Source organism: Liolophura sinensis, chromosome 10, assembly GCF_032854445.1.
Source record: "Liolophura sinensis isolate JHLJ2023 chromosome 10, CUHK_Ljap_v2, whole genome shotgun sequence".
Classification (NCBI taxonomy): domain Eukaryota; kingdom Metazoa; phylum Mollusca; class Polyplacophora; order Chitonida; family Chitonidae; genus Liolophura; species Liolophura sinensis.
Window position 1 is genome coordinate 16,244,480 of NC_088304.1, and position 26,711 is coordinate 16,271,190.

The window sequence follows — 26,711 nt, forward strand, 5'->3', positions numbered from 1 at the left end:
GTGCGTGAAGATACCAGTAACACCATTTTCTGCATTCACACTACATGTATTTGGCTTTGGTAAATGCACTTGACTGTGGGAGGAAGCCTACATGTGCGTGAAGATACCAGTAACACCATTTTCTGCATTCACACTACATGTATTTGGCTTTGGTAAATGCACTTGACTGTGGGAGGAAGCCTACACGTGCGTGAAGATACCAGTAACACCATTTTCTGCATTCACACTACATGTATTTGGCTTTGGTAAATGCACTTGACTGTGGGAGGAAGCCTACATGTGCATGAAGGTACCAGTAGCACCAGTTTTTGCATTCACACTACATGTACTTGGTTTTTCTAAATTCACTTGACTGTGGGAGGAAGCCTACATGTGCATGAAGGTACCAGAAGCACCATTTTTTGCATTCACACTACATGTACTTGGTTTTTCTAAATTCACTTGACTGTGGGAGGAAGCCTACATGTGCATGAAGGTACCAGTAGCACCAGTCTTTGCATTCACACTACATGTACTTGGTTTTTCTAAATTCACTTGACTGTGGGAGGAAGCCTACATGTGCATGAAGGTACCAGTAGCACCAGTCTTTGCATTCACACTACATGTACTTGGTTTTTCTAAATTCACTTGACTGTGGGAGGAAGCCTACATGTATATGTACATGTAGATGCAGCAGGTTTAACAGGGCCACTAAAAAAATTCATGTAAATCAGTTAAAATACATGTATATCTCCAAGTCAACTTGATAAAAACTTAACCATTACAAAGGTTTTTTCCAAACCTTACTGAACGCATTGACAACCTGTCATGTCCCCTAAACCGTCAAGCACACATACATGTAATTACATGTACACTGCAACTTAGCAACTCCACATGTAATGAATGAATTGTGAAAGAACATCCTCCTTAACTGAATACAAGTCCACGAAAACGTGTACACAGTATAGAAAAACCTACCTTTCGTTAAAAACTTCGCAGCTTCTTCCCAGTTGAATTTACCCTTTGTTCCTTCTTCCAGCTGAAATTTGATGACTTTCTGTGGTCCATTTTTCTCAGGTGGTATTTCCGTCGTCATGTTGATGCAGTCATCGACCCCAGCATGGGTGCTAAGAGATGAGGGTTTGCCAGGCGCCGAGGTAGACAAACACAACATTGGGATACTTTTCCCGTAGTGGACTGTGAGGAGGGTCTCAGCGACAGAGCTACTGCCGGACATCACCATGGAGGAGGAGGAAGTGGAAGTACTGCTGCTATTAGTCTGATAACCAGTTTTATTCTGGGGATCAGCTGGGGGCCCAGGCAGAAGGCAGCTAGAGATATTCTCTAATGGGGGGGTTTCAGATGAGTATAGAATGGCCGAGTCTGTGAGTTTGTCAGCTGAGCCAGTGTCTCTGGTGAGGACAGCAGCCTCCACTGTTCTTGCTACAGACGCAGAGTTTTTGTCCGCCTGAACAAGAGACATGACTACTCCATTCAGTGTTGAGCCTGGGTACGCACCTTTGTTAGCTGGCTTTGTTAGGTCTGATGAGGCAGCAGGCATCAGCCTGGCCGAGGAGGGCACAGCACTGGGCCCTTTCAGGGCTGCATCAGGGCTGTGGATTGGCTTGGGGCTCTGCTTCACGCTGTCCTGAACACCACCTGAAGCTCTCAAGGCCACACTGCCGGTCTCAGTTTGTTTAGGGTGTGTGAGCTTTCTGCTGGCGGCAGTACTGGGGGTTAGGGAGTCTGCTATTGGGGCAGCAAGGTCATTCTTCCCCAAAATACCCTCGGGTAACATGGGCACATCGTTTACCCCGTCCTCAACTGCGTCAACAGATACCTCCATACCCCCAGGAGTTTGGCTGCTCTCCAAATCGGGCTCAAATCCAAAAGTAATCCCTAAATCCTGAGGCGGCCCGGCAAGCCTCTTGTCTAAGAAAATCACAGAGTGTTTGAATTTCTTGCCATTGTTTGGCGGCAGTTTAAGGACATCACCTGGAGAGTGGCTCCCCCTGTGGAGCTTTCCTGCTACACCAGGTAACCCTGCACTGTGACCAAATCTATCAACAGAACTGATTTCACCTTTAACACTTTCAGCAGAGCACTGAGTTTGAAACTGGGAATGAATGCTGTCGTGTCTTGAGGGCTGGCGAGGGGATGAACTAGTACTAATTACACTTTCAACATGGAAACTACAGGTAGCAGCAGGCACTGGGGGTTCACATAAGCCAAGCTTTCGAGATTTGACACTAGGCTGATTATCTTTGGTTATTTGACCTGTCTGCATGTGGTCACACTTCATGCAGGCCTCAGCCGTTTGTACAGACACTGTGTCCGACTGGCTGAGCATACACTCTCTGTTTTTACATATCGCACCTGGGCTAACTGATTCTGAGCAGGCACAATCCGCAGCCAGGCAAGTCTGACTGCCACTTTTGTGGCGCAAAGCGTCTGATAACTTGCCCTCCTCTGTAGGGCAGTCCGGACTAGAGCCCAGGGAGTGACGCCGCTCCCGCACATTACCCTTCCACACAGTTTGCTGGCGTGCAGGCGAAGTGTCACTTTTGTCATTGGATGGAGGAGACAAGGGTGAGGTTACATGAGGTTTTGGGGACGCTGCGACTTTTGCATAAGATATGATAGGCCGTGAAACACCGGGCGAAGTGTCATTAGTCTGTGAAGCTGCAGGCAATGACTTGACAGATTCCATGTCACTGTCGTCATGAATTCTACTAACCACCACCTCCATAGACACATCTCCTGTGGAGTTCCTCCGCCCCTCCCCCAGCGTGCCCTTCCCTTTGCTGACCACAGACCGTCGTAAAACAGGAAAAGCTGATGGACTGAGATCCCGAAGCTTCTGGTTTTCAACAGATTGTGAGGATGGAGGAGGAGTGACAGAGCGGGTGAACTTACGACTGTCATTTCGCTGACTAAAATCACGACAATTGACATAACTATCCGTGGCTGCACCAGTCGCACGCGGGGTGAACAGAGGCAGGGCACCACTTTTATGCACCGTCACCGGTGCAGGGTCTTTGGCAGTAGTTCTCTTTTTCTTCTTGTGAACAACGGGACAAAACTCGGCATCGCGATCCACTTTCTGAATTTCCACGTCAGTAAACATATAAAACTCGCTGTACTTATCTGGGGGACCATTCTCACTGAGATCATGTCTGGCCTCAATTGGATCCAGGTTATCACATGTTTTCTGAATATCAATAAAGTCTTTTACACCAGTTTTCTCTGGGTTCTTGGGTGGCTCGTCTTCACAGGTGTTACCTGGCACGGACTTGGGACACACCAACTCCTTCACATCTTCCTTATCAGAATTTGTATTAATGGTTGACAATTCCACTTTCAGGCTAACTTTCGTTTTATCTATACCTGTGTTCAAAGCTGGACTATCCACTTTACACGCATCAGTATCTATAGATTTACTAAGCATGTCAAACGTGTCATCAGTTAATGTCGAGGGATTCACATCTGCTGAAGGAATTATTTTAGCCATACAGTCCTTTGGTAAGCTATTACTGTCAAGATTTGAACTCTCCACAATCACTTGCACCAAGTCTGAGTTATCCAGCTTTCCATTGGCTGTGCCCATTGCAGTAGTATGTGGAATTGCAGTGGTATGTGGAATCACAGTTGAGTTTTTAAGTCTGATGTAGCTATACTTATTGTTCACTTCACACATAACTTGTCTCGTGACACTTTCCTCACTGACAGAACATGCACTGACAACATGTACCACCTGTTTTTGTTTCTTGTCAGATTTATTGTTTTTCACATTTTTCGACTCCGCCTTTTCGATTTTGCTCACAGCTTGCAAAGCCATGCCCTCTCTCTGTCCACTGGCTGCTTTCTTTGGTTTCGAACCCTTCCCATTTTCTTGCAAGGCCTCCAGGATAAAGTCAATGTCTTTGTCCCCTATATAACCCTCTTCTTTCTCAGGATGAACCTCCTTCTCACGACATTTCTTTTTCGGATTGCTGTGCCGGCTTCTCTGATTTCCATTGCCATGTTCTTCAGCATCGTTGTTCGAGGAAGTTGGAGGAAGGGCACTGTCAAAAGCGGTGGACTTGGCGGTGTCAGAATGACTGATAGTCTTTGTCTTAAGCTCCCTCCTGCTCATGTAGTCCAACGGAAAGGTTATAGGGTTCCCATTCACATCGGTGTCTGACCGATCCTTCCGAGAGAACAGACCAATGTCATTGTCATCTGTAAGAACAAATGACAAAATAAAATTACTTCAACTAAAACACAGAAAAGAATTTCTTTAGGGTTCAAATCACACTACCTCACCACACTGTTTCTTGCAGGCAGTACTAATCCCAGTAAATTAAGTTCTCTCTGCATGTGTGATATATGCCATAGTGGTGGAAGGCCACCATTTTCCATAAAACCTGTGCAAATGAAAGACTATAAAAGTGAGGGCCACTAACCACTTCTTGTCAACACAACATCGGAAACAATGGAAAACAATGAAATCTCAATGGAAGCAATGAAATCTCTGAAAACAGGATCGAACACACCATACCCACCTGTGAACTAGTCAGAGTTATTATAATCTTAAGGTTTATTCTGGTTATGCATGAACCACATGGAACATCACTCTGTGCATGTACCTGAAGGTCATTCACGTATACAGAGGGTGAGGGGGATGCACATGTAAGCGTTAGGTGAGTGCCTACAGATTATCACTGCCCTTTGTACAGTAGCCTGATCACATCTCACAGAACATTATCACTGTGCAAAATGAAACCATCAGATAATATTCATTCATACATAGTTACATGTCAATGTACAGCTTTTCACCAGGAAACAGCCATTGCTTTTTTAAAGGATCCAGATTGGATCCACCATCTTCTGGACCTGGGCATGATGGGTGCTGTTCACGGGTGGCTGAAGTTAGCACTAACTGAGCATTGAGTTGATTAAATACTGTACATTGCCATGTAAACACCCTCATTAGGGAATTATTCAAACATGCTGCCTCAGTTTTGAGATGTAAAAATATAAAAGACTTTCACATCACAAAAAAAATTAGCTTTTTATGCAAAAAAAAATCAAAGCACTGAGCACATGTTGGAATTGTTTACTACAAGTTATGTTCCAAAACTACATGTGTCTGACAGTAACTGTAGCTAGACAGACACAGACAGAAGGTTGGACAGATGCACAGGTAACCATCATTGCTCTGTCCCCTCTCCTCGGGCTGGGAAGTAAATAATTGTACATACACTTCCCACGTGTACTTACTTCTGATGCATGTGAATACCAAATACATATACATGTTATATAATTAAAAATTTTACTTTAAAATTAATCACTTTAAGTGCTACAAATGCAAATAACAATCAATGTAAATGTACTCTGGAGAATTTCCCATCCCTCAGCACCCTGTAGGACATAGACACACTTTAGTGTAACTGTCACATATCTGTACTAAAAGCCTGCAGACTCCTTTCTGTTAAATACATACATGCATCAAGATTCCATGAAAAACACAGATTACCCATTAGTGGATTGTTTTTAGAAAATGCTGTACACTGTATCAAACATATTAAACAAATATGTAGCATATATTTACATTTAGCAAATCCTACAATAGTGAAATTCTAAAGACTTCACATTCTAGTACAAACCAACCAGCTACACCCATGTAATAGTATGTACATTTTATGCATATCGCCATGTAATTTGTTTTCCTACAACTACCTGCATATATATAGGACGTACATGTATCATGTACATTTGTGAGTGGATAAAAAATACGCCACTTATAGATTTGAACTCATGCTTGTTAATAACTACATGTAAATGTATAACAGGCTAAGGAAAAGCAATTATCCCTACTCCATTGTGATACATCACATGCTTTTTATCGATTTATCATTTACATTTTCACAATATGACTTTTCTATATCTGAACAAGTTAAGCAATCAATTCTGTCTGCAGTTCAACATAGAACATCATGCTACTAATACATAGTGCGACCTCATACATGACGTAGGAATGTCAAAATCTACTATAAATGCATAATCAGATGATATGGTTACTGCCATCAAACATTTTTAACGATGACCTGAAGGAAACTGTTAATTCACCTGAATATATATACAAATGACTTTGTATATACACATTTGGTACACCTCAGGAAACAGAATATGAACATACAAGCATGTATATTGCCTACTTGCATATATGTATACTCAGACCGTAAGGTCAGAGGTCTACCTGCCTGGGATAACATTTGTTCTGTCTTAATCCTGCCAAATGTCTTACTTTTCAAAGTTGTACCACATGTACAATCTCTGTCACAAGAGCTTGATCCTGATCCCTCGATAGCTGGTCATCATCAATGAAAATACATATAAGTTTAAAAAAAACAACTTATACTTCCATTACTCTACAGAAGCTATAAGGAGAATGCTGCCCTAACCTTACGCACATACATGTACATGAAGCTGTACCACATCCAACTGCAGTTGCTTCTTGCAAACAGGCAAAATACACCTGGTCATAGAGAAAACTTATTAGAGCTCCTTAACAGCCTTACCTGGGGACACCTGTCCTCTAAATGAGCCACCTGAGGAGCTGAGCAGGCGGTAGGGTACTAGGTGCATGCCATTAAGGAACAAGCGGGGTGAAGTGACAGACTGACGATCTGCCATTCTCAGCATTTTCATCAACACCTGGTGACCTTTGACTTCAGGGATTTCCTATGGCAAGGTCAAAGTCCAGATTATTAGTAGAGTAAGCTTGTACAATCTTTGAACATGTGCTGTACATCCCTAATGCTAAACTATTTGACACCTTACCAAACACTGAAATTTCAATAACAATTCTGTCAAATGTATGTGCCAAAATCTCTAAATGAGAACCAATTTATTTTTGCCAACTAACACCAACCACCAGGAAACCACAGCAAAACTGCATTGATTTAAAAAAACAAGGTCACCTTCTCCACCTTAACATTTATACTGAAGTGACAGCAGCACTGCAAAAATCCCTGAACTCCACACGACTGTTCAGATAAAATACATGAGCAAGAGCTGTCTGTCCCAGCCACATGTACATCACAAGCCCCCTGTTCAGGTACATGTACAGTAGAGCATCAGTCCAGACATGCTAACAGTTCAAAAACACAAACCAATCTATCCTCACTCCCAGACTGTATGAACATGTACAAAAGTATTTTAAATGTACATGTAACAACATTAGTCTATCTGTACAGCCGTACAACACCAGGACTGAAATTATCGCTGCACAAACTGAGCTGTGTACACACACAATGTAAGCTGTCCTGTAATCTGATTAGGCTTCACGTCTGGGTAAAGCGGGTTTCTGGCTCAGTGCTCTGTCATATTCACACGATCAGGAACACTTGCTAAGTCACAACTCACAACCCCGAAGAATACACTCAGCCATATCTTCACAGGTCAGTATAGTAGCTAGATTAGACTGCTACAAGTACATCAGCTTGCTTTTACATGTCCACACATACTTTAATAGCTGCAGGCTAACTAGGCTTAAGGGATTATTATATGCAATGAAGGGAAGACTACCTGTGTATGTATCTACAGCCTGTATCACACATGTACATGGAAATAAAGTCAGTCACATCACCTTATCTCACTCCTGTCACATGGTCAAGGAGAGAAGGGGGTGGGGGTGGGGGGGAGAGGCTTAACCAGGTCATATAACAGGACTTTCCTTGACAAAATGTTACTCTGTGCTCAGAGGCTCTGACAGGGGTTATCCGAATGAGGCACCAGAACTTTACACAGTCCCTAGTGTTACTGGTCAGGCCCTCAGGGCAGATGTACATGACAGGTAGTGTATGCTATAGGGTGATGGGGTATCAGGAGTAAGGGAGTTTGTCACCTAGTCAAAACAAGTCCTCCTGTGTCAAAAATGCTTTGCAACTTTTGTTGACAGTAATTTAGTTATCACCTGTCACACTGGGGGGGGTGCAAAAATGACACCCCTTTCATTCAGCAGCATCTTAAGCTCACCAATGCACTCCTCAATTTTCTCAGTAATGTTTTGTGGAATTCTTTTGTGTGAAAAAAAAAATCAGATCTGACAGTGATTTTTCTCATCTATGAACGCAGTCCTTGATAGCAGTAATTTTTTTCCTCGTCACCATACAACTAATTAGTTTAATGAACTCTTTCCATTGGATAAGTAGTTGCCGATGCCTCCAGAGGAACAAGAAAAGGCGGCAAAAAGTTGCCCATCCATCATCCATGTGACTAAACTTGATGAGTATGAAGAGTTGAAGTCTGCTGAGACCATAAAACTTTCAAGACAAATGCTGTGAGACCACAAGGAAAAAAGCTCCTAATGACACTCCAGGGATATAGTACAAGCCTGAGGTATTTTACAAGGTGAAGTATTAAGCATGCATATTTGAATGCTTTCGGGCTTTACATCATATGTAACAATGTTTCAGTCATACATGTATGACGACAAGTCATTATGTGTGTGTATACATATACTGTGTGTTTTTGTAGCAGGGTGAGTCCATGCCTCCACTGCCAAAGACACTGGATATAGGACATCTCACCCTGGTCATATTATACTGACACCAGGTCAAACAGTCCAGCTTCCTAGCCCTAACTTCTCAGTGCTGAGTGCCAAGCAAGGTAACAACAAGTACCATTTCTTTGAAAGTCTTTGGTAGGATCCAACCCATGTTTGAGTCGGGTCTCCCGACTTCGAGGCAGAAGCTTGACCGTTAGGCCATTGAATCAGTCAACGGTAAAGTGATGACCATATATATATATATATATATATATAATTTGGAGTGAACACATTCAATAAACTGCTCACATACAATGTAGTAAGGATGTTAAATGTAAATTCCAAACCTTTGATAAAATTAAAATGAAAGCATGAATAAAGAGAATGTTTCCCACTGGTTTCAGAACTGTTGTTTAAATGATCTCTACCTTGTCCAAAACACCACAAATGACACAAATGTAGCAAGTGACAGTCTACTGGACATGGGACACTGTGGTAAAGATTGCAAATGTCAGCTAGTGTCCTCTCCACTCACTGGACATGTGCATTCTCCACAAAAAGAAACACTGAAAGGAGGTGGAGATCCTACAGCAATTAAGCACAGCATAGGCTGGTCATGACCAGATCAAACAGGATCGTCAGGATCCTCATTATACAGTCCTTTAACCACAACGGTTTGTGGCTAACCCTTTCTATCCAACTTTGGAAGGTTTTTACTTTAGTGCTTTATAAACTGTTTTTTTTTGAAGTCTTATCTCTACACTGCAGCCCGTTTTGGCCTCATTCATCGATGTTATATTTTACCTTGGTTGGAGATTCATCCATGTCAAAACAGGACACACAAGTATAAAATGTTGTTGTTGTTGTAAATCTTGTGCATGACCATGTTTTTGTTGAATTCAATAAGCGAGCAAAAAAATTGTGATAAAATCATTTTTGGGTCATACAGTATAGTTCAGGATTTCCCGTCATCGGCTAGGAGGTGTAGTTAGCGCCCCAAGTGTTAATGGAAAGTGACCACAGTCAGCAGACGAATCCGCACGCAGGTAGGCATGCTAACACATAGTATAAGCAGTACCTGCAGTATTCTCCTTTTACCGAGTAAAACCTACATGTGAAAGATAACAAATTTTAATGATTTTCTTTTTCAAAATCAACATTATGCCGTGCTAAAAATTACAATATTTTTGTAGGGGTGTCACTTACTTTGGCCAGGTCCTGTTTAAGACAAAACTGTGTAATCTACGGAGCACCATGCGTGACTGAAACTTGATGTCAGGTGGACACATCACGCAGGTACTGATCTGAAAACATGATTAAATACAGACAGGCTTTCCCTACGTGTAGGGTTTCCAGCCAGCTATACAACTACATCTATGACAAATTCCACTAGAGATCAGACTTCACCAGTACAGACCTGTTGTAAAGTAGATATGACCTGGTCAAAACCATGTAAGAGCTACATGTACATGTACCTGTAGCTTTCCACATACACAGTGACTCTATCCAGCCTGTTCACCACCAAAATATAAACCTGGTCATCTTGTCTAGCCATAATTCCATGTCCCTGGTGATAATCTACATGTACAAAGTGGTCCTCCTTAAATTAGCTCACAGCAGCCTAAAGGGCATAATAAACCTTCCTAACATGTCAGCCTGACTCTTGGTACACATCCATGTTCTCTGTAAAGATTGCACAAGCTTACTAGCACCCTGGTCATTTCCTGAGCACAGCCTGTCAGACCATGTGCTCCATGTGTGTTCTCCATGTGCCAGGGACTGAGCTAAGACCAGCCAGTCAGCCAGGGAGCAGGAGGCAGGCACTGTGTGGGAGTGGACCTGGCTGTGCTAGCCTATGGACTCAATCTTCCTACTCTGCAGTAGAAGTAGGCCAGCTTGACCTGCTGGGTGTTTCCAGCCTGCCTCCAAGGGGTCTTGAGCCATTAGTAGGACAGCTGATCAGACCAGTCACTGAGGGCAGGTAGCACAAAGCTAGCTGTCACTGCATATGCTCTACCCAGCCACCTCTATGGTTAGGCGGAGTTTGAGGCAGGTGCAAAAGGCCTTTAGCTAATGACAGTCATTCGCTTAATTTCTGTCTTTACTTAACACAATACCTTAAATTATCTTCAGACCTTTCAGAGGTAGACACAGCTATGCTTACACCTGTTCATTTAATCAAGCTAGCAATGTCTGACATCATCTACCTTGATTTACTGAGCCATACTAACTTTTCAAAACACTAAACTTTCCTTGCATAAATATGCATCATTCACAGCTCAATCACGTTCCACTTTTTTTAGGCTGACAGGCACTATAGTTACTTACAGCAACAGGAATTGAAAAAAACAAGATGGGATGTGGCTATAGTGAGAAGTTTGCAGTGAATGGAATAAATTTATTTCACACTATACATACAAGTGCACAAAATAACTCCCTGTACACTGACGTGCTAAGAGTTACTGAGGGGGAGGAGCAATGTTTTTGAGCCAAAATAGGCTTGATAGAAATTAGTGATGAATAAAAACATAGGCTTGACCTCTTTCGCCTTCACCAGCATTGCTCAACAGCACAGTGACTTTCTGCTGCTTGTTCGATTCAATAAAAGCAAACTGATCACCATTCATCTTGCTGCTGTATAATGCTGTGTCAAGGAATAAATCGGATCAAAAGGTACATACAACTGCTTCGAAACAGAAATACATACTTGTACAGGAAGATCAATGACTGGCTGAATATGCCATAAAGGAAGTATACGGACCACAATTCCATTGGCTGTTGAAAGCATAGGCTTCTGAGGACTTGTGTTGATGTAGTAAAGCAAGAGTGACAGCAAAGCCTATAGCACAGTATCGACCTTGCTGACAGAAAGACACAGATGACTAATGAATGACCAATGGATGCAGAGGGATGTTTAACTTCTCTATCACCAGATGGAATTAAACCCATTATTCAGGTGATCTACATGTACTGATTTAAAGGTGAAAAAATTAACCATGCGGCCACAACCCAATCTCGGTCCATACATGTAACAGATTTGAAACAAAATACAGTGCAATAAATCTGCATGTTGGTGAATTCATCACCCAAGTAAACTAGGATTGCTATTTGACAAGTTCACTATATACATACATGTACATGTAGCTGCAGTAAGCTGGCACAATCTACAGTTCACCAGGGACTGAAACATTCTGGCCACTTAAAATGTCACACAATCCACAAATGACTTCTAAATAATCTATGTACATGTAGAGAATGCATGAGAGTGACATGTCAAAGCAACCTGCCATAACTGCTGAAGTTTGTGAAGTAGTGTGGCAAAGCAACCCTCTTGTAAGTATCCAATCTTCATGTATCTGGTCGAGCACCACCTAAATCTGATGCCAGATGCCAAAGGCTCTACTTCTACAGGTCAATTCCCTATCAAGTGATTTTTTCCTTTGTTGTCTCTGGTTATGTACATGTAATACCTTTCAGACCAGTAAACACCCTCGAATTCCCTTCAAAATCATAGTTTATTTCTCTCAAAAACCATCACTAGTATCATCAAGAATAGAATTATCGTGTGCACCTTGATGCAACCTCAATCTGATCTGATCTTATTTTACAATTTAATCTGAAATAACTGCTAGGTTATGACATGCACGCACAGGCCGATCACAGCAAGACAAACAATCTTCTATACCCTTAGCCACTTTCTCAGAAAGTTACTTACTTCAAATAAGGCTATTTTTGTGCACTTAGATCCAACAGAGTTTATTGCGTGTTGCTGTAAGCTTTTTTTTTTTTTTACCCCTTACTGACATGCCTATAAATCCCACGTAAAATGACGAAGTTTATCCTGTTGAGTGTAGGGGCTAGCCTAATCTGGCCAAAAATAAACTTGGGCCAAATTTATGGTTACAGTATGTGAATCTAAAGTGAAATGAACTGTGTATTACATGGCTAATGCACTATTCTATACACATGTAGCCTACTGTTTTTTTTTAATTCTGACAGAGTTTTTCTCACAGATTTAAAACCTACTGTACCTGCATGTAAATATAAATCTATATTTTACATAGATCAAACATACATTTTCACATAAAAATTGTTGGAATTCTGCAATTTTTGATCAGTCAGCCTACATTTTTTTATCTTTGAGAGTGCATTTTTTTATTTTTTTTTTTACTCTGGTGATTTGTTCACGAGCACTGGCAATCTTACAAAACCATAGTAACTGCACATGTACATGTGTTTCTTCTTAGTTTGTTAGCTGCATCAAGGTTCTAAAACATATGTGACCTTCTCATGTGCAAGTTGTCTCCTAACTACTACACTGTATATCCAACAGAGTGCACCTGTGCAACATCAGTACCAAATTATCTCCCTTTCCACACATCACTGCAATCTGTTCACACCATGGCTTTACCCAATCGCATGTACAAGCAGCAAGAACTACAAAAGTTCTATTTCCACATACATCAGGGTCTTCAATTAACTGCTCACTTCAAATGACAGTGTCTGGAACACATTCATACAATCAGGAGACATGTTGTGGGTACTGTGGTATAGAACAAGCTCTAGCAGTCATGCACAAGCACAATAAAATTATATTTTAACACCTGCTTGGTCATACATACTAAATTATTGTACAAATGTCAATGCAAAAGTAGTGCAGCATGACAACGAGCATAAGAAGGTGAAAGGGATACAATTTCTCTGTCAATTCATACAACATCATTGGCAATCTGTGAGAGATACATGTACATGTCGCTATTATAAGCTCTGAACAACTCTATTCCCATCCCCAAGAGACACAAATTCACATCATTTGTCGGCAGCAGTGCAAGTTCATTTTGGTGACTATATACGTACATAATACTGTAATTACAACACGTCAAAACCATTTGTTTTAAAAACCCAACATCAATCTGCACTCTTTTAAGATCACACTTCTCAAACTATCCTTAAATACTCTTTTTATGGCCTACAGCTAGGTAATGTATGTCTTCATACGCATACTTTTTCTCTTGTCTGTCATATTGGAGGGTCATTTTGCTATTAAACCATGTACATACTATAACTTCTTGTTAAGACTTCTGTTACCAGGGTGAGCACTTAATGCAGTGTCTTATTATGCTGTAATAAAGCCAGTAATAGAGCCAACAGACCTATATGAATGTTCCTTCAGGTTACCAAAGATAACACTGTACTTGAGTTCGTAAACTGGAGAGTCATGATGATTCAACAGAAAATGACGATGACAGGGGGTTAGGCAACATTTTACATGAGTGCCCGCAGTAACCCTTCAACCTTTGGCGAGTTACTGACAAACATTACTTACATTGTGGCATACACAAATGCACTCCATATTGGTGTAAGGTATGTTGTCTCAAATGATGTGAAGAAAAAAATTCCTGTCAAAGCCAAAGAACTGGCCCATTATATTATCCCTATTATCCCTGTCCTTGTATAGATTGATACAAATATGAGTAGATGTTGTTACATTCGTATACATGTACATGTATGTAGCTTATACTGTATTTACATGTAGATGTATGAAGCTTATACTGTATACATGTACATGTATGTGGCTTATACTGTATTTACATGTGCATGTATGTAGCTTATACTGTACTTAAATGTGCATGTATGCTGTGGATAATTACGTTTGGTAAGTTAGTAAAAGTGAAAATAAAGTAACAACAGGTGCTGGCTTCCAATAAAACTTTCAATGATATACACAATCCTGTTGGCTGAGTTTCTTCAGTCATGACTGTTTGCCTGTGGACCAATAACTGATCGTCTAACAAACTGCCATTGACATACAACACCACAATGGCCATTTCAGTGTATCCTATGTAGTGATAGTGGTTTTTGACTGGCTACAGCAGACGGGTAAAGGCAAAACCATCTAAAATTAAAGAGTCACTGGCACCATAGAGTCAGAATAATGAAAAAGGCTGTGTGAAGAACTTTTTGTCGAAATGGCTTTTGATGGCCAAAGGCAGATGAAAGCTGCAAGAATCAGAATGACTTTAACACTTTGCTCACAAATTTTTGACAATCTAAATATCAAAACTAAAAGAAACATAATACCATGAATATGCCACTAATGGTAACTGTTGAAACAGGTCTACAAGTACATGTAGGCCCAGACTGTCCACGTGACCTTAACCGATCATTGCAGTACCTCACAATGAATAAGAAAGAAGTTAATGTGTCCATTATACACAAGTTACAGTACATGTAATTTTTTGAACAAAGGTACCATAATAATTAACATTTTATTGGAAGAAGAAAGCCAACAGTGTGCTAGTACAATGTTACATTTTATTTGCATGCTGTTCGTTTATATGTTCTGCCCTACCTGCAGCATCCTGGAAGGGGAAATTGATTGAAAAGTCAGCTGGCCCTGCTAGCTTTTTTTAATCCCACACAGCAATTATTTCTACCTCTGTAATTGGTACGTAAAGTTCCCTCATCATTAGAAAAGCACATGGACCCCCCTGTACCCCACTACCACGTACTGTACATGTAAACCCTACACCAATAGCCCACCTCCACACTCTCCCATGTCAGGTACACATTAAGGCCTTATAATGTAGAGCATGTGCTAATCAAGCTGCTAGACATATATACGCGTACATATTTAGTATACCTCACACAGCCATCTTGTCACTATAACCAACAGAAAGGGCACGTGTAGCACTACAACATAATTCAGCTGCACTTTTACATATGCAATGAACAAATCCAGGGAAATTCTATCCAACAGTTGTGTACAAATATGTGTATGTACATGTACATGTATCTTATCATTTAAGCAGATCTCCAGCGCCCAGCCTTCCAAACTGCAGACAGATAGTGTGATGTCCCCTGAATCCATTTCGATCATTTAAAACGTCGCGAAAGAAAAACTTTGAAGAATTTGGTCATCAAACATCAGAAAATCTATTCCACTATGACCTAGCCACCACTGACCTTGCGATGTCACAGTGATACATTAACTGCAGGCATCTGAGGTTTCCCTTTGTGTACCACACAGACATCAGAAAACAATCACTATTCTTTTACAGGAGATTTTGAGATTATTCTTTGTCCAAGTGTGGCTTGCAACTGCAGTAACACAACATAGGGTACTGTAAAGTTACACACATGGTCTAAAAATGGCAAAGATTTACAAAATATGGGTCAAATCTCGTCAAAGACGACCTTTGATTAAGGGTGACTTGATCATAGTCGTACAGATTTGCTAATTCAGCCACACCTTCTAAAAGAAAAGGCTGAAGGACAAGCCTTATAACATCTGCCAAAAAAGCTAAAAACGGAAAAGATGTCCAGATTTTCACTCTATAAGTGCAGAAATTGTTTAGATACTTGCTGGTTTGAAACAGCAGGTTGTGCACGCACTGTAGGCGCTAGCCTTAGCCCTAAAACGGCCACGAGGCTACAGAGCGGCCCTCCAACAGCCTTTCAGCGGCCTACAGGGCGGCCTTTCACACCTCACCTATAGGTTGTTGGGCATGCATGACAGACCACAGCATGCCATACCTTGGAGCCTATCACAGTAACCCACACAAATTTTAAATTGGCATTTCTATATGTTACCAATTGCTGTTTCAATTCAACATAATTCAAGCCTTATTTTTGCCCATGATACTTTTTTAAACCATTGATTAGCATGATTGTTATTTACACCGGTGTTGAGTGACAGACTGTTGCCATCAGTGCAACTCACTTGCTGGCCCGACTGCATGGATCCTCGCGTCACAGCCAGTATCGCTCTACTTGGCTATAAAAACTGAACTGCCAAACGGTGCCAAATTCTCCACAAGAACTACCATAATTCAGTGGATGTCGAGTTTGTGTTAAACAAACCACACGGGAACACATTTGTGTCATCTATGTAGCCAATATGTGAGCAAAAATTGGCCCAGTTGTCATGCTGTACAGGCTTTTCCCAGGGTCTAATATAACTCCTGTAACTTATCTTTCAAAATATTTGTTGTAAAACTGTTTTACTTGTATTATTTTTAGGGTGCTACAGTCGGCAGACGTAATGCATGGATTTGGCTATGCTTTGCAGGGCTATCCAATACATAATCCCTGCAGGTATGCAAGACATGACGTCACCCAGCCAGGGCCCCACAGTCGACAAGATAGGCACACTTCAATGCTTTTTTTAAATAGAACTAGTTAACGGAATAGTTTTTTAAAATGCAGATTACAGATCAACATAGCATAAATTTTGTGATTAGGGAACATTTAGTGTGAAAATAAAGTCTTTGGGGTTCTCCTTTAAATAAGACTAAGAGGAGCCAGCGGAGCTTAGCAACACCATGATGTTGATAAGGTTTGTGCCATATGCACTTGCAAATCAATGACCAGTGATACTTTAAGGGCCATCCATAAAAAGTTTTTGGTTCGGGGTAACACAATCCTATGAGAAAAAATAAGATCCGTAGATAGGGAAATTTTTTTTTATTCTGGTTTAAGCAGATAGGGATTTTAAAGATTGAAATTTACTCTGAGAGAAAAACAACGCATTCAGAGAACACAGGTTAGTTGCCTACTTGAACAGAACTTAGTAACACTGCATAACGGTTCAAGTGAGGTGATATTCAAATATTGTCCTCTAAACCAAAATAAAGTAGGATAACACTGTCGTACACAAATATTATTCTCTAAATACATGTAGATAGTGCTAAGATCTTGCCATTAAATCAAAAAGGAAGGGCAAAACTACTACACTGCCATAGTTATAACCATCTATTGTTTGTGTGAAGATTGCAGAGCACTTACTCTGTATGCTTATGGAGTAGTTAATCGTTGCAGACGTCATTGCGTGTAGTAGTCTTTGTATGCAAATCGCAAACCGTGCCAATCTGTGTACTAAGAGTGGCAAGTTCAAATTTGTGAATCGCTGAACAAGTTAAGCTATGGTAGTAAAAAACGCCCTTGTGGGGGAGTTCAAGCACTCACTGGAGTGGCCTTGGATATGCAATTCACTATCCATAATTGACCGTGTACTACCAGTGGCCACTGTAGTCCCATGATTGGCTCAGCAAATACACAGGTCACTGCTTATGTGGATGCATGGTTTAACCATCCCACACTGCAGTCAAAGAAGGCACATGTAACTGCCAGTATCATCATGGTCATAGCCTAATAGTATTAATATAGATGTGGAAAACTTTCTATCTGTATACCACACAAAATGAAGCCCAAAAATTTGCTAAGCTTTTGACACTCCATAAATCTGGAAAAGTAGCTGAGACAATAAGCTTCTCCAAGATGGATGTTTGCATCCCCACATAAAAGGCTTATAGAAATGTGTGGAGAACAGAGTGAAAACAAAACAGAAAAAATGATGACAAATCTGGTAAAGGCAACAGGATCCTGGTTTCTTGTTCTCATAGGTGTTGGTACGCCTGTGCATAAAAATTGTCACCCTACAATGAAAGTTTTCTTGATTACAAAAAATACACGTATCGAATTTGTCGATAAATCTAAAAAAAAAGAAAAAAATATAGTCAAGAAATTTTAGCCCTGCATGCAGGCTTTCTAGAGAAGATGAGTTTACCACAGAAAACAAAATGAAGTTTGTGCATTTACATACAAAACAGTACCTTACACTAGAATTGCTTAACCTTCAATCCATGTATGAGAGCCCATTATACAGGAGCTAAAAAAAAAAAAGCTTCACTGAACACCACTAACTACACAGGCATGCCCCGCACCCCTACACCTCTCACAACACCTCTTCTTACTTTGTATAAAGGCTAGCTTATAAGAAAAAGAAATTCCATCAAAAGTCAATTAAAACCTTTCGAGTAAGGCCACTTTTTGAAGGGTATGTTGTGTTACGATAACATTTTTTTTGATGATGGCCTTGGGCAGTGAAGTTCTGACACTCAGCCACAGTGTTACATGTACAATGTGCGTCTACATGTATCTCCTGGCGCCTCATACGACTATTTAAAGTACATGTACATCTAATGTGTTACTCAGCAAAACTGTATGGCCCTCACCCTTTCTACCACCCCCACCCTGGCATTTGCCCCACCCACATCATCCGAGTTAACAACAACCCCCACGCAGACTGACCTGTGAAATGTCTCCCTCCTCTCAGCCGTGTGTACATACAGGAACAATTCCACACTGAGGCAGACCAGGAAAAGACAGCCTGTGAGCAGTGACTGTGCAATGTGAGCCTGGTCTACATATGTATACATGTTAGAGATGGATTTGTGTGTTAGCCAGGTATGGTGTACAAGGGAGCATTGCGCAGCCCCTGGACTGTGTGGGAAGTCCTGAGTCAGTACACACTGCACACACTCACACGTCAATACGTACACAAGCCTGACCAGGGCTCACACAGGCCAAGTAAATGTACCTTACATGGGTACATGTACCTGAACCATCCTCATTTCTATAACAATTTACATGGACATATATCAACTTCATAAACAATACACTTTAAATAGCATTTTACTTATTATACCTACATACACTCACACATTAATTATGTGACATTGTCCCATAATGACTTGGTACGTTATGTACCTGTATCTTGGATTTTGATTAAAACCTTTAAAAATCTTCTTCTAAAGAACCAACAAACAGACTCCTTTGACATTTGATGTACTTGTAGAGTGATCACAGTAAGAGCAAGTTTGAAAAAATCTTGGACATTCATCAAAAGCTGTGGAAGCCAGCAGTTAGTCAAAGTTAGGATGCCATAAAAAGTGTCTAATTTTGATACCATTTTTATGTTTTTGGCAAACGCTGATGCCAAATCTGCTTACAGATTTTGTCCATCTTTAGAATTTTTTGGTCAAAAAACTTTTTTCAGTTACATAATTTCAATGGCCTGTAACTCGAAAACTATGGTAGTTAGAAATATGATACTTGCAACAAATTGTAGCCCAACACATGTAGTTTCTGGTTGGTGTCAATGGATTTGAGCTACGATCAATAGTTTTCTCACTGGAAATGTTTAAATGACACCACCCTACTTCAGAAATAGAAATGTAAGCCCGTGCATTTAACATAGACTTTAGCGGTACCAAATACTGGTATTTGTACTGGTACCAAATATACGAACAATTTCTATCCACATATGTTCATGACAAGCCCAAAACCCTTATTCTTAGGAAATATCCCGGTTTCTAGTTTCTTCTCAGGTCTAGACCTTACATACCCGTAAGGAAGAGAGGGGCTTTAGGATGCTGCACAGAAAAGTAACTTTGGACTGGGATCTTTTCTAAACAAAACAACACACAACACTGCTTATTGTTCCTTTTAACTATTCAGACCACAATTTCATATCTTTATAGTCTCCTAACATTTCCTTTCACCTACATGCACTCTGTTCTCCCCACTGTCAAAACTGACCTAAGCCCAGGGAAACCAGATGGGACACTAGAGTGGGGTGATTGCACACTATGTGTCGAGCAACCTGAAATGTACGTACATAACCAGGTGTGGTGATTGCAAAGGCCTAACACGGGCAAGACGCCGTGGTGGTTATCAGCACTGGGGTGTTCATACCGAGTTATTATTTTTCATTTTTGTCATGCTTTTCTTCATGTTGTCTGTTTTAGTAAATAGTATTACAGTTTGTTACATGAAGGTTGAATTTGTTGAATTGTCCATTGTATATGTACTTCAGCAGTTAAATCAAGCTATTCATCGTTATGTGTGTTAGCATCTGTTCATAAATAGATGTTTGCCAAAGCTTAATTTTTCCGATCGTGACAAATTAGTTTAGTGCACTACTTTCATAGTGTTTTCTTATTTGACATTCAATTGGGCCTCGATCCTTGGCCACCAGTATCGCTGAAAGGAACGTAACAGCTTTGATTATATTAGTACATATGGTCATGGCAAGATCTGAGATCTGTTTCATTCTTTCCAGTTTAGTTTTCAGAAATACACATGCGTACTCTTCCATTCATTAAAGAACAAGACAGCACTTGGCTTAAAGGTATTTCAATCAAAAGCGGGATTCTCAAGCTTTCTAAAAAGTTTCATACTTTATTATTTTCATGAGATTTCACCAAATAAAATTTAGAACAATGGCCGACGTGAAACGAGGCAGATATCTTGAGAATTTGATCCAATCAAACATGTTGCTATGAGATTGTGTGCCGTAAGCTGTGACGTTTACCCATTCACTCCATAAGTTGACGTTTACCCATTCACTCCATAAGTTGACATATGATAACACAGAACTACTGCCTAAGACATCATTTTGAGATCGTTTACAACGATTTAGTTACATATTGCCTAGGGGCCATTTCACACTGTGTTGTGGAACAGGTCTATATCATTTACAGGCCACCACAGACGTAAAATTAGTTGATTTTTAAGCCGTGTAATATTCAACGACGCTGTCAGGCAGTAGCATATCGTCTCAGCCCAAACCGCATTCATCAGTGAAAAATTCATTAGGGATGCCGAAGGCTGACTGAAAGGAGAAGACGGCACTGCGCTGGACAATGCTTAAAATTAATTAAATCTCATGATATAAGTTTTTAACTCTTGCATACCAGGGATGTTTTTTTTTCTCTTTTCTTTCCTAAAATACAGTAAAATTCTTGAAACAACGTATTCAAGCCAAGGTGCTTTCTCTGACGTCCACGATAACTAGGTCAGCACCGCTCTCATCTTACAAGTCACCACTATAAAATTGAAGTATAAAATCCACCGACAGTCAAATACGTAGATCAGATTTCATATTACATCATTATGTAGGAAGGCTACGACCTCAACCAGGAATACCCTGGCTGTGCATCTGCAGGCTACTTACACTGCAAATGATATAGCAGGCTTATTGTATCAACAGTTGAAGCAGTGGAAGAAATATCCTTTCAGTATGTCCAACTTCCCAGAAAGCTATTTATCACTTGGACCTTCATGCTGAAGTCCACAGCTTTAATCTGCCATAGGCTACTGCTTTGACTATAACTGTAATCTGCCAATAATATGCAAAATACCTTGCAGGTTTTTGATTGTGTTAATTTTAATCTGACGTTTCCTGTGTCAGGCTTGTCAATCCGTATATGCAATGGTTTGCTTGGCCCTGACCAGCACATCAATATCTTTTCTACAGGAGTAAGTACTTGGAAACTAAAGACTGTGATTAGCTGAAAACACTACCCAGCCATAGCCTGAAAACGCTGGCCAATCGATCTCACATCTAGGTCATGGCATGTTAAAGGGTACTTGCATTGTGATCTCCAGATCAGAGAAACCACATGTACCTGTGGTTTACACCATGTATATCATATGCACCCAATTTACCAAAATTACTTGTACAGTATATGTATGTATCTTTCCCTTTCGCATGCAGAAGCTGGAAGGTTGAAAAATGTCCTATTAGCTTACCATATACACTGTTCCAAAAGCACTATCTCGTACATGAACATCAGCATGTGTGAGGTCTGACGCCAACTGACACCACAGCGCACAATTTGCATGTATTTAAGTTATGTGTGTGTTTTCTGCCCATCCTCCATAACAGCAGTAAACAACACAAGGAATGTCATACACCGGAGCACCAGCATGCCTAGCTTGCCAATGATACCGTAACAGTGTACGCGATACATGTATGTACATGTACATGTATGTCCTAGCTCCAAACAAAATCACAGCACAACAGCAACTTACACATGTATACAATGTAACCTTAGCGAGGTGTACAGTTTTAGCAACAAGTAACAATAAATATGAAAGGCTGAGTGTCACCACCCTGTTCTTGATCAAATCATATAGCAAATACAGAAATATCTCCAAATGTACATGTACCTGCCTACTTAAACATGTATTACATGGCCACAGTATCTGTACATGTACACTGTGCATCCATCACAAGACCCATGGTCCTCCTCTAACCAGGCTTCAAAATTTGAGCAAATTTATGAAATAACATATCCAGATACACAATGGTACGACCAGATGGACAACCAACATTTCTGTACAGCTCAAAATAGAGTTGCACATGTATATTACTGCAACATGTTTTGTGATTTTTCTCTGTTATAGTTTACAAAAATAAGCTACATGTAATTAGGCCACCATTAAAAAAAGTTGCCTGTTGTGGGTAACAAGCCCGTGTTTTTAAGTTTGGGTCGGTGGGTTGGCACATGCATATTATCAGCTTTACATTGCAATAATGTTGTAAAAACATTGTATTAGTGCAACGCCATCTGCAATCTTATTCACACTTTCTGAGAACTCACAATCAATGTGTGTGTAAATATCATTACAGGCAACTGACACCTTACAAAATTCAAGTTAGACAAAACTGACCAATTAGATTAACTTACTTTCAGTGGCCCACACCTTGGAACAATGAGTCGTCATAACTGTGAAATCTCCCACCAAATCTAGACCAGAAGAGGAGAGTTCACGTGCCCAGTGAAGTTTGTACATTTTCTTGGATTTTCGTTTTGACCTTGTTACTAAACCATTTCAGTAAAACGGAGGTATGTATCAGTAGGTGTATTTTAATGATTTCACAATGATTTAATGCAGAAAGAGCTGAAAAGAATTACCAAAACAACATGTGCTCCCATTGGGTCTGCTGCAACTGATGGGTCCCACAAACGATGCTGGAACTCTAAAGGCTATAACCAGACCTGTGTGAAGTTGTGATTTGCATATCTATACAACTTGGCTGTTTATATTTGAATACACTCAGTCACCTCCCCACCCGCCCAAAACAAAAACAATGAATATTGTTACATCATTACAGCCTACACTGATAAGGCCTGTATGTTCTGATTCTAACATCGTGGGTGAAAATGGAATTAGTTACAAGGGCAAACCTGTAGGCTTTGTGCTGAGCCTAATTTCGTAAAGTCGGAGCAGTACAGAGGCTTGTGTTTCATTCAATCTACGGCAAGGACCCAAAACACAAAAATTGACCACTTGGTGGACACTGGAGGCTTGAACATGGCCTAGGTCCAGCTAAACTACCATTTCACGATCTCGTTAGAGCTGTATACACGTTGAATCACCTGTTTTGGCTTGTGTTCCTTGATGACATTGGTGATTACCGAAATTATTGTAAATTAACAAAAAAAAAAAAGAAATCTCACTAGAAATAACTATCTGATTTGGTGCAGTACTTAAGGCATGTGATGAGTCAAAATGATATTTATGAAATGCATATTTTACAAAGGCAAGGTCCTGTCTGTTTTTAGCAACAGTACAGTAGTGCATAGGGAGGCCAAAGCTAAATATTCCTTAGGTTCACTGAGGTATGAACACAACTAGATTGCTTATAACTGTTTTACAGTGCTTCTTGAAAAGCTGGGTGAAAATATTAAAATGATATGAAGGACACCCTATGGAACAGACCTCACACAATGGTTCAGAAAGATATACAATGAAAACACTATTTAAACACTAAAAAACAAGAGTCCACAAAAAATAAAACATTCAGCAGTTTCCGTCAACTTTTGCTGATGTGATGGGATGTTATTTTGTGTGTGACCTTCAATCAGGAAGATCTGACGTTGAGTTAGGTAGTCATGCGCATATGAAACGTCAGCAATGGGTGATGCCATGTGTTCTTGCAAGACGTCACAAACGACAGAAAACCTTTGTTTCTGTATTTTTCTCCGAAACTAATGACAGCATTTTGAATACAGTGCGATTGTTTTCCAGTTTAGGAAAGCAATTCAGATTATGTCGATCTTTGTTACTAAACTTGTTCACACTGGAAGTAGCGCTTTAAACATTCACACCTGTACACGTACGTATCTCAAAAATTCACATCACCAAGTAAAACACACAAAACACGGAAGAGGAAACTATTAAGTGTTGCACTTGATGTACACAATAGTTAAAAAAAAAAACATTTATTAAAAAATTGGATGGATCAATCCACTTTTGTGAATAATCTGCCACTTGTTAGTGCATCTTTCAATCTGACATGACAGAGTGAAGTTCCAAAAAATACATGCACAATGTACACGCAATCACTGAGCTATAAACAGCGGTTTTTCTGCCCAGCTCTGACATGTTTGAAACATCGCCCATCCAACACGTGTCTAGGCATACTGTATATGTCCTGTTCATGAGTGTTGAGTAGATATGATAACAAACGTATTTATTTGCATCAGTGGCTGACCAGGAAATAGCAAGAGACAGGACTAGGTTTGTGCAACATTTCCGCCACCCCCGACCTCCACTCCTTCCCAAAACAACAGCCTAATTCAACCCTTACCACCCTAACGCACACACAACAAACACGAAAATCACCCAGTACAGGCAGAAGTACGTGTACATGTAACGATTTATGCATGCGCACTATCCTTCAAATGTAGAGAAAGTGCATTATTAAGATGTGTATCGATACTCCCTCTACTGGAACGTAAACAGTACATGCCCATGTTCCGTACACTCAGTAAAAAAATTACGTGGATCTGTTCATGTGGCACTGTACATGTATTGATTGACAGGGGCATTACTTATGGATAACAGAGGCATTACTTATGGAGAACAACTCCTGGATTGTTGGTGTTGGTATCCATAAGTAATGCCTCTGTCAATCTATACCATTCCAATTCCTAAATGCCTCTGAAAGAAGCACTGTTCATCTATTTGTACATTACAGGCATGTAGAATAACTCTTGATATACATTTGTACATTCACCTTCAAACAGAGAATATACACATGTAAAGAAAAGTAGTGATGCACATGCTGAAGTTTGGTTTGACATGTAGTTTAAGTAATAAATGTTTCTCTGCTTTCTTCAGTGAAGTTTGAGGAATATGAGGAAGTCACTGATGCCTCACTCCAGAAGAATTGAGCTATCGGCATTACATTTTCTTATGATGCATATGTGTACTTTATGCATATTTTCACAACACATGCAGGACACCACTTTATCTCACACTTTAAAGGTAATATATTGCATGCGTCCATACATATTACCTGTACAGGTACCCACATGTGTACAGGTAGATACCAGGATTCAAAGACAAATATCACAATACCTCCATACATGAACAGAACATTACTTGAAGAATTGTGAAGACTTGCCTAAAATGCATACACGTATCAGATGGACCGTAACAACACCTGTTCATGGGTCTTGTCCACCCATTCAGAATAATTGTATCAATCAGACTTATCTCCCTTTTATGAGCAAGCCACTACAACTTGAGCATGATTAATCTGATAGCAGTGCAACACTGATTACATGTACATGCAAATGTACCAGAAGTCGGAATTAGCTTCTAGAAATCTTCTGCACCACTGAGTGAGTGCAAATGAAAGCTGAGTCAAACCTCACAAATCTGGCACACTGATAATGACAAGAGGTGCTAACAATAGAACCAAACATAATGACACATGTGAATACTCACATTGACAGTACAGTCCAGTGATGTTGAAGGCTATTAACTATATGTTTTCTCCATTCCATTACCTTAGACAGAGACACTGCAAGGCATTAGCATAATGAAGGCAAAATTTTGCAAGCACACATATACAGGTAGGTACATGTATGTTGACTTTGATTTGAAGTGAACATTAAGTCAGCTCAAATGGAATCTGAATTGATTCCCTTATTTTTTTTCCAGAGATGTAGTTTAAAAATTCCACACTGCTTATCAACAGAATAAATAGCAAATGATCATCACTACCTGCACGTAGTTACTCATGGTGATGACACTGAGGCATGTTATGTACAAGTATGTAACTTCATCAGCCGACATGGATCAAGTGTGACGTCACAGAACTCGAAAGCTTTCCTGTATCTTAATGCATTAAACAATGTGACCACGAGAAAAAAACAAACAAACAAAAAGCCAGATAGCCAACTAAAGAATCTGAGATCTTTTCAGTTTTTAACAGCTGATGTTTCTTTGAGTTTGATGGTCATGTTCAGAGTGATCTTCGGGAGTACAAGCGTCGTCTTTCAGTGGCCCTGTTTGTCTTCATCAGCATCAGGCCTACATGTAGCTGGCAGTACTGACATCAGGAAATTTACCAAACATACATGTACATGTAGCATGACATTCATATTTGAAACAGAGTCTTTTCTGCTGAATATATTTTCATAATAAGTCTGACTTCACTAAGGCAAAATAATGCAATGTCACAACATTTTTCTCAAGCAACGGCTCTCCCGATGTGCTTTTGTCGCCAGATCGCCCTGATAAGTTACTGCAACTTCCTGCCCAACATGAACAC

At 40.2% G+C, this 26,711-nt stretch overlaps 1 protein-coding gene across 1 annotated transcript in view; it reads right to left on the bottom strand.

The window, feature by feature from the left end:
* Positions 1-26,711, bottom strand: part of LOC135477225 (uncharacterized) — a 43,508-nt gene that overhangs the window by 6,245 nt on the left and 10,552 nt on the right. The window contains exon 3 of the mRNA XM_064757394.1: positions 958-4,200. Within this exon, the coding sequence (XP_064613464.1) occupies positions 958-4,200 (3,243 nt within the window). The remainder of the gene's footprint in view (positions 1-957; positions 4,201-26,711) is intronic.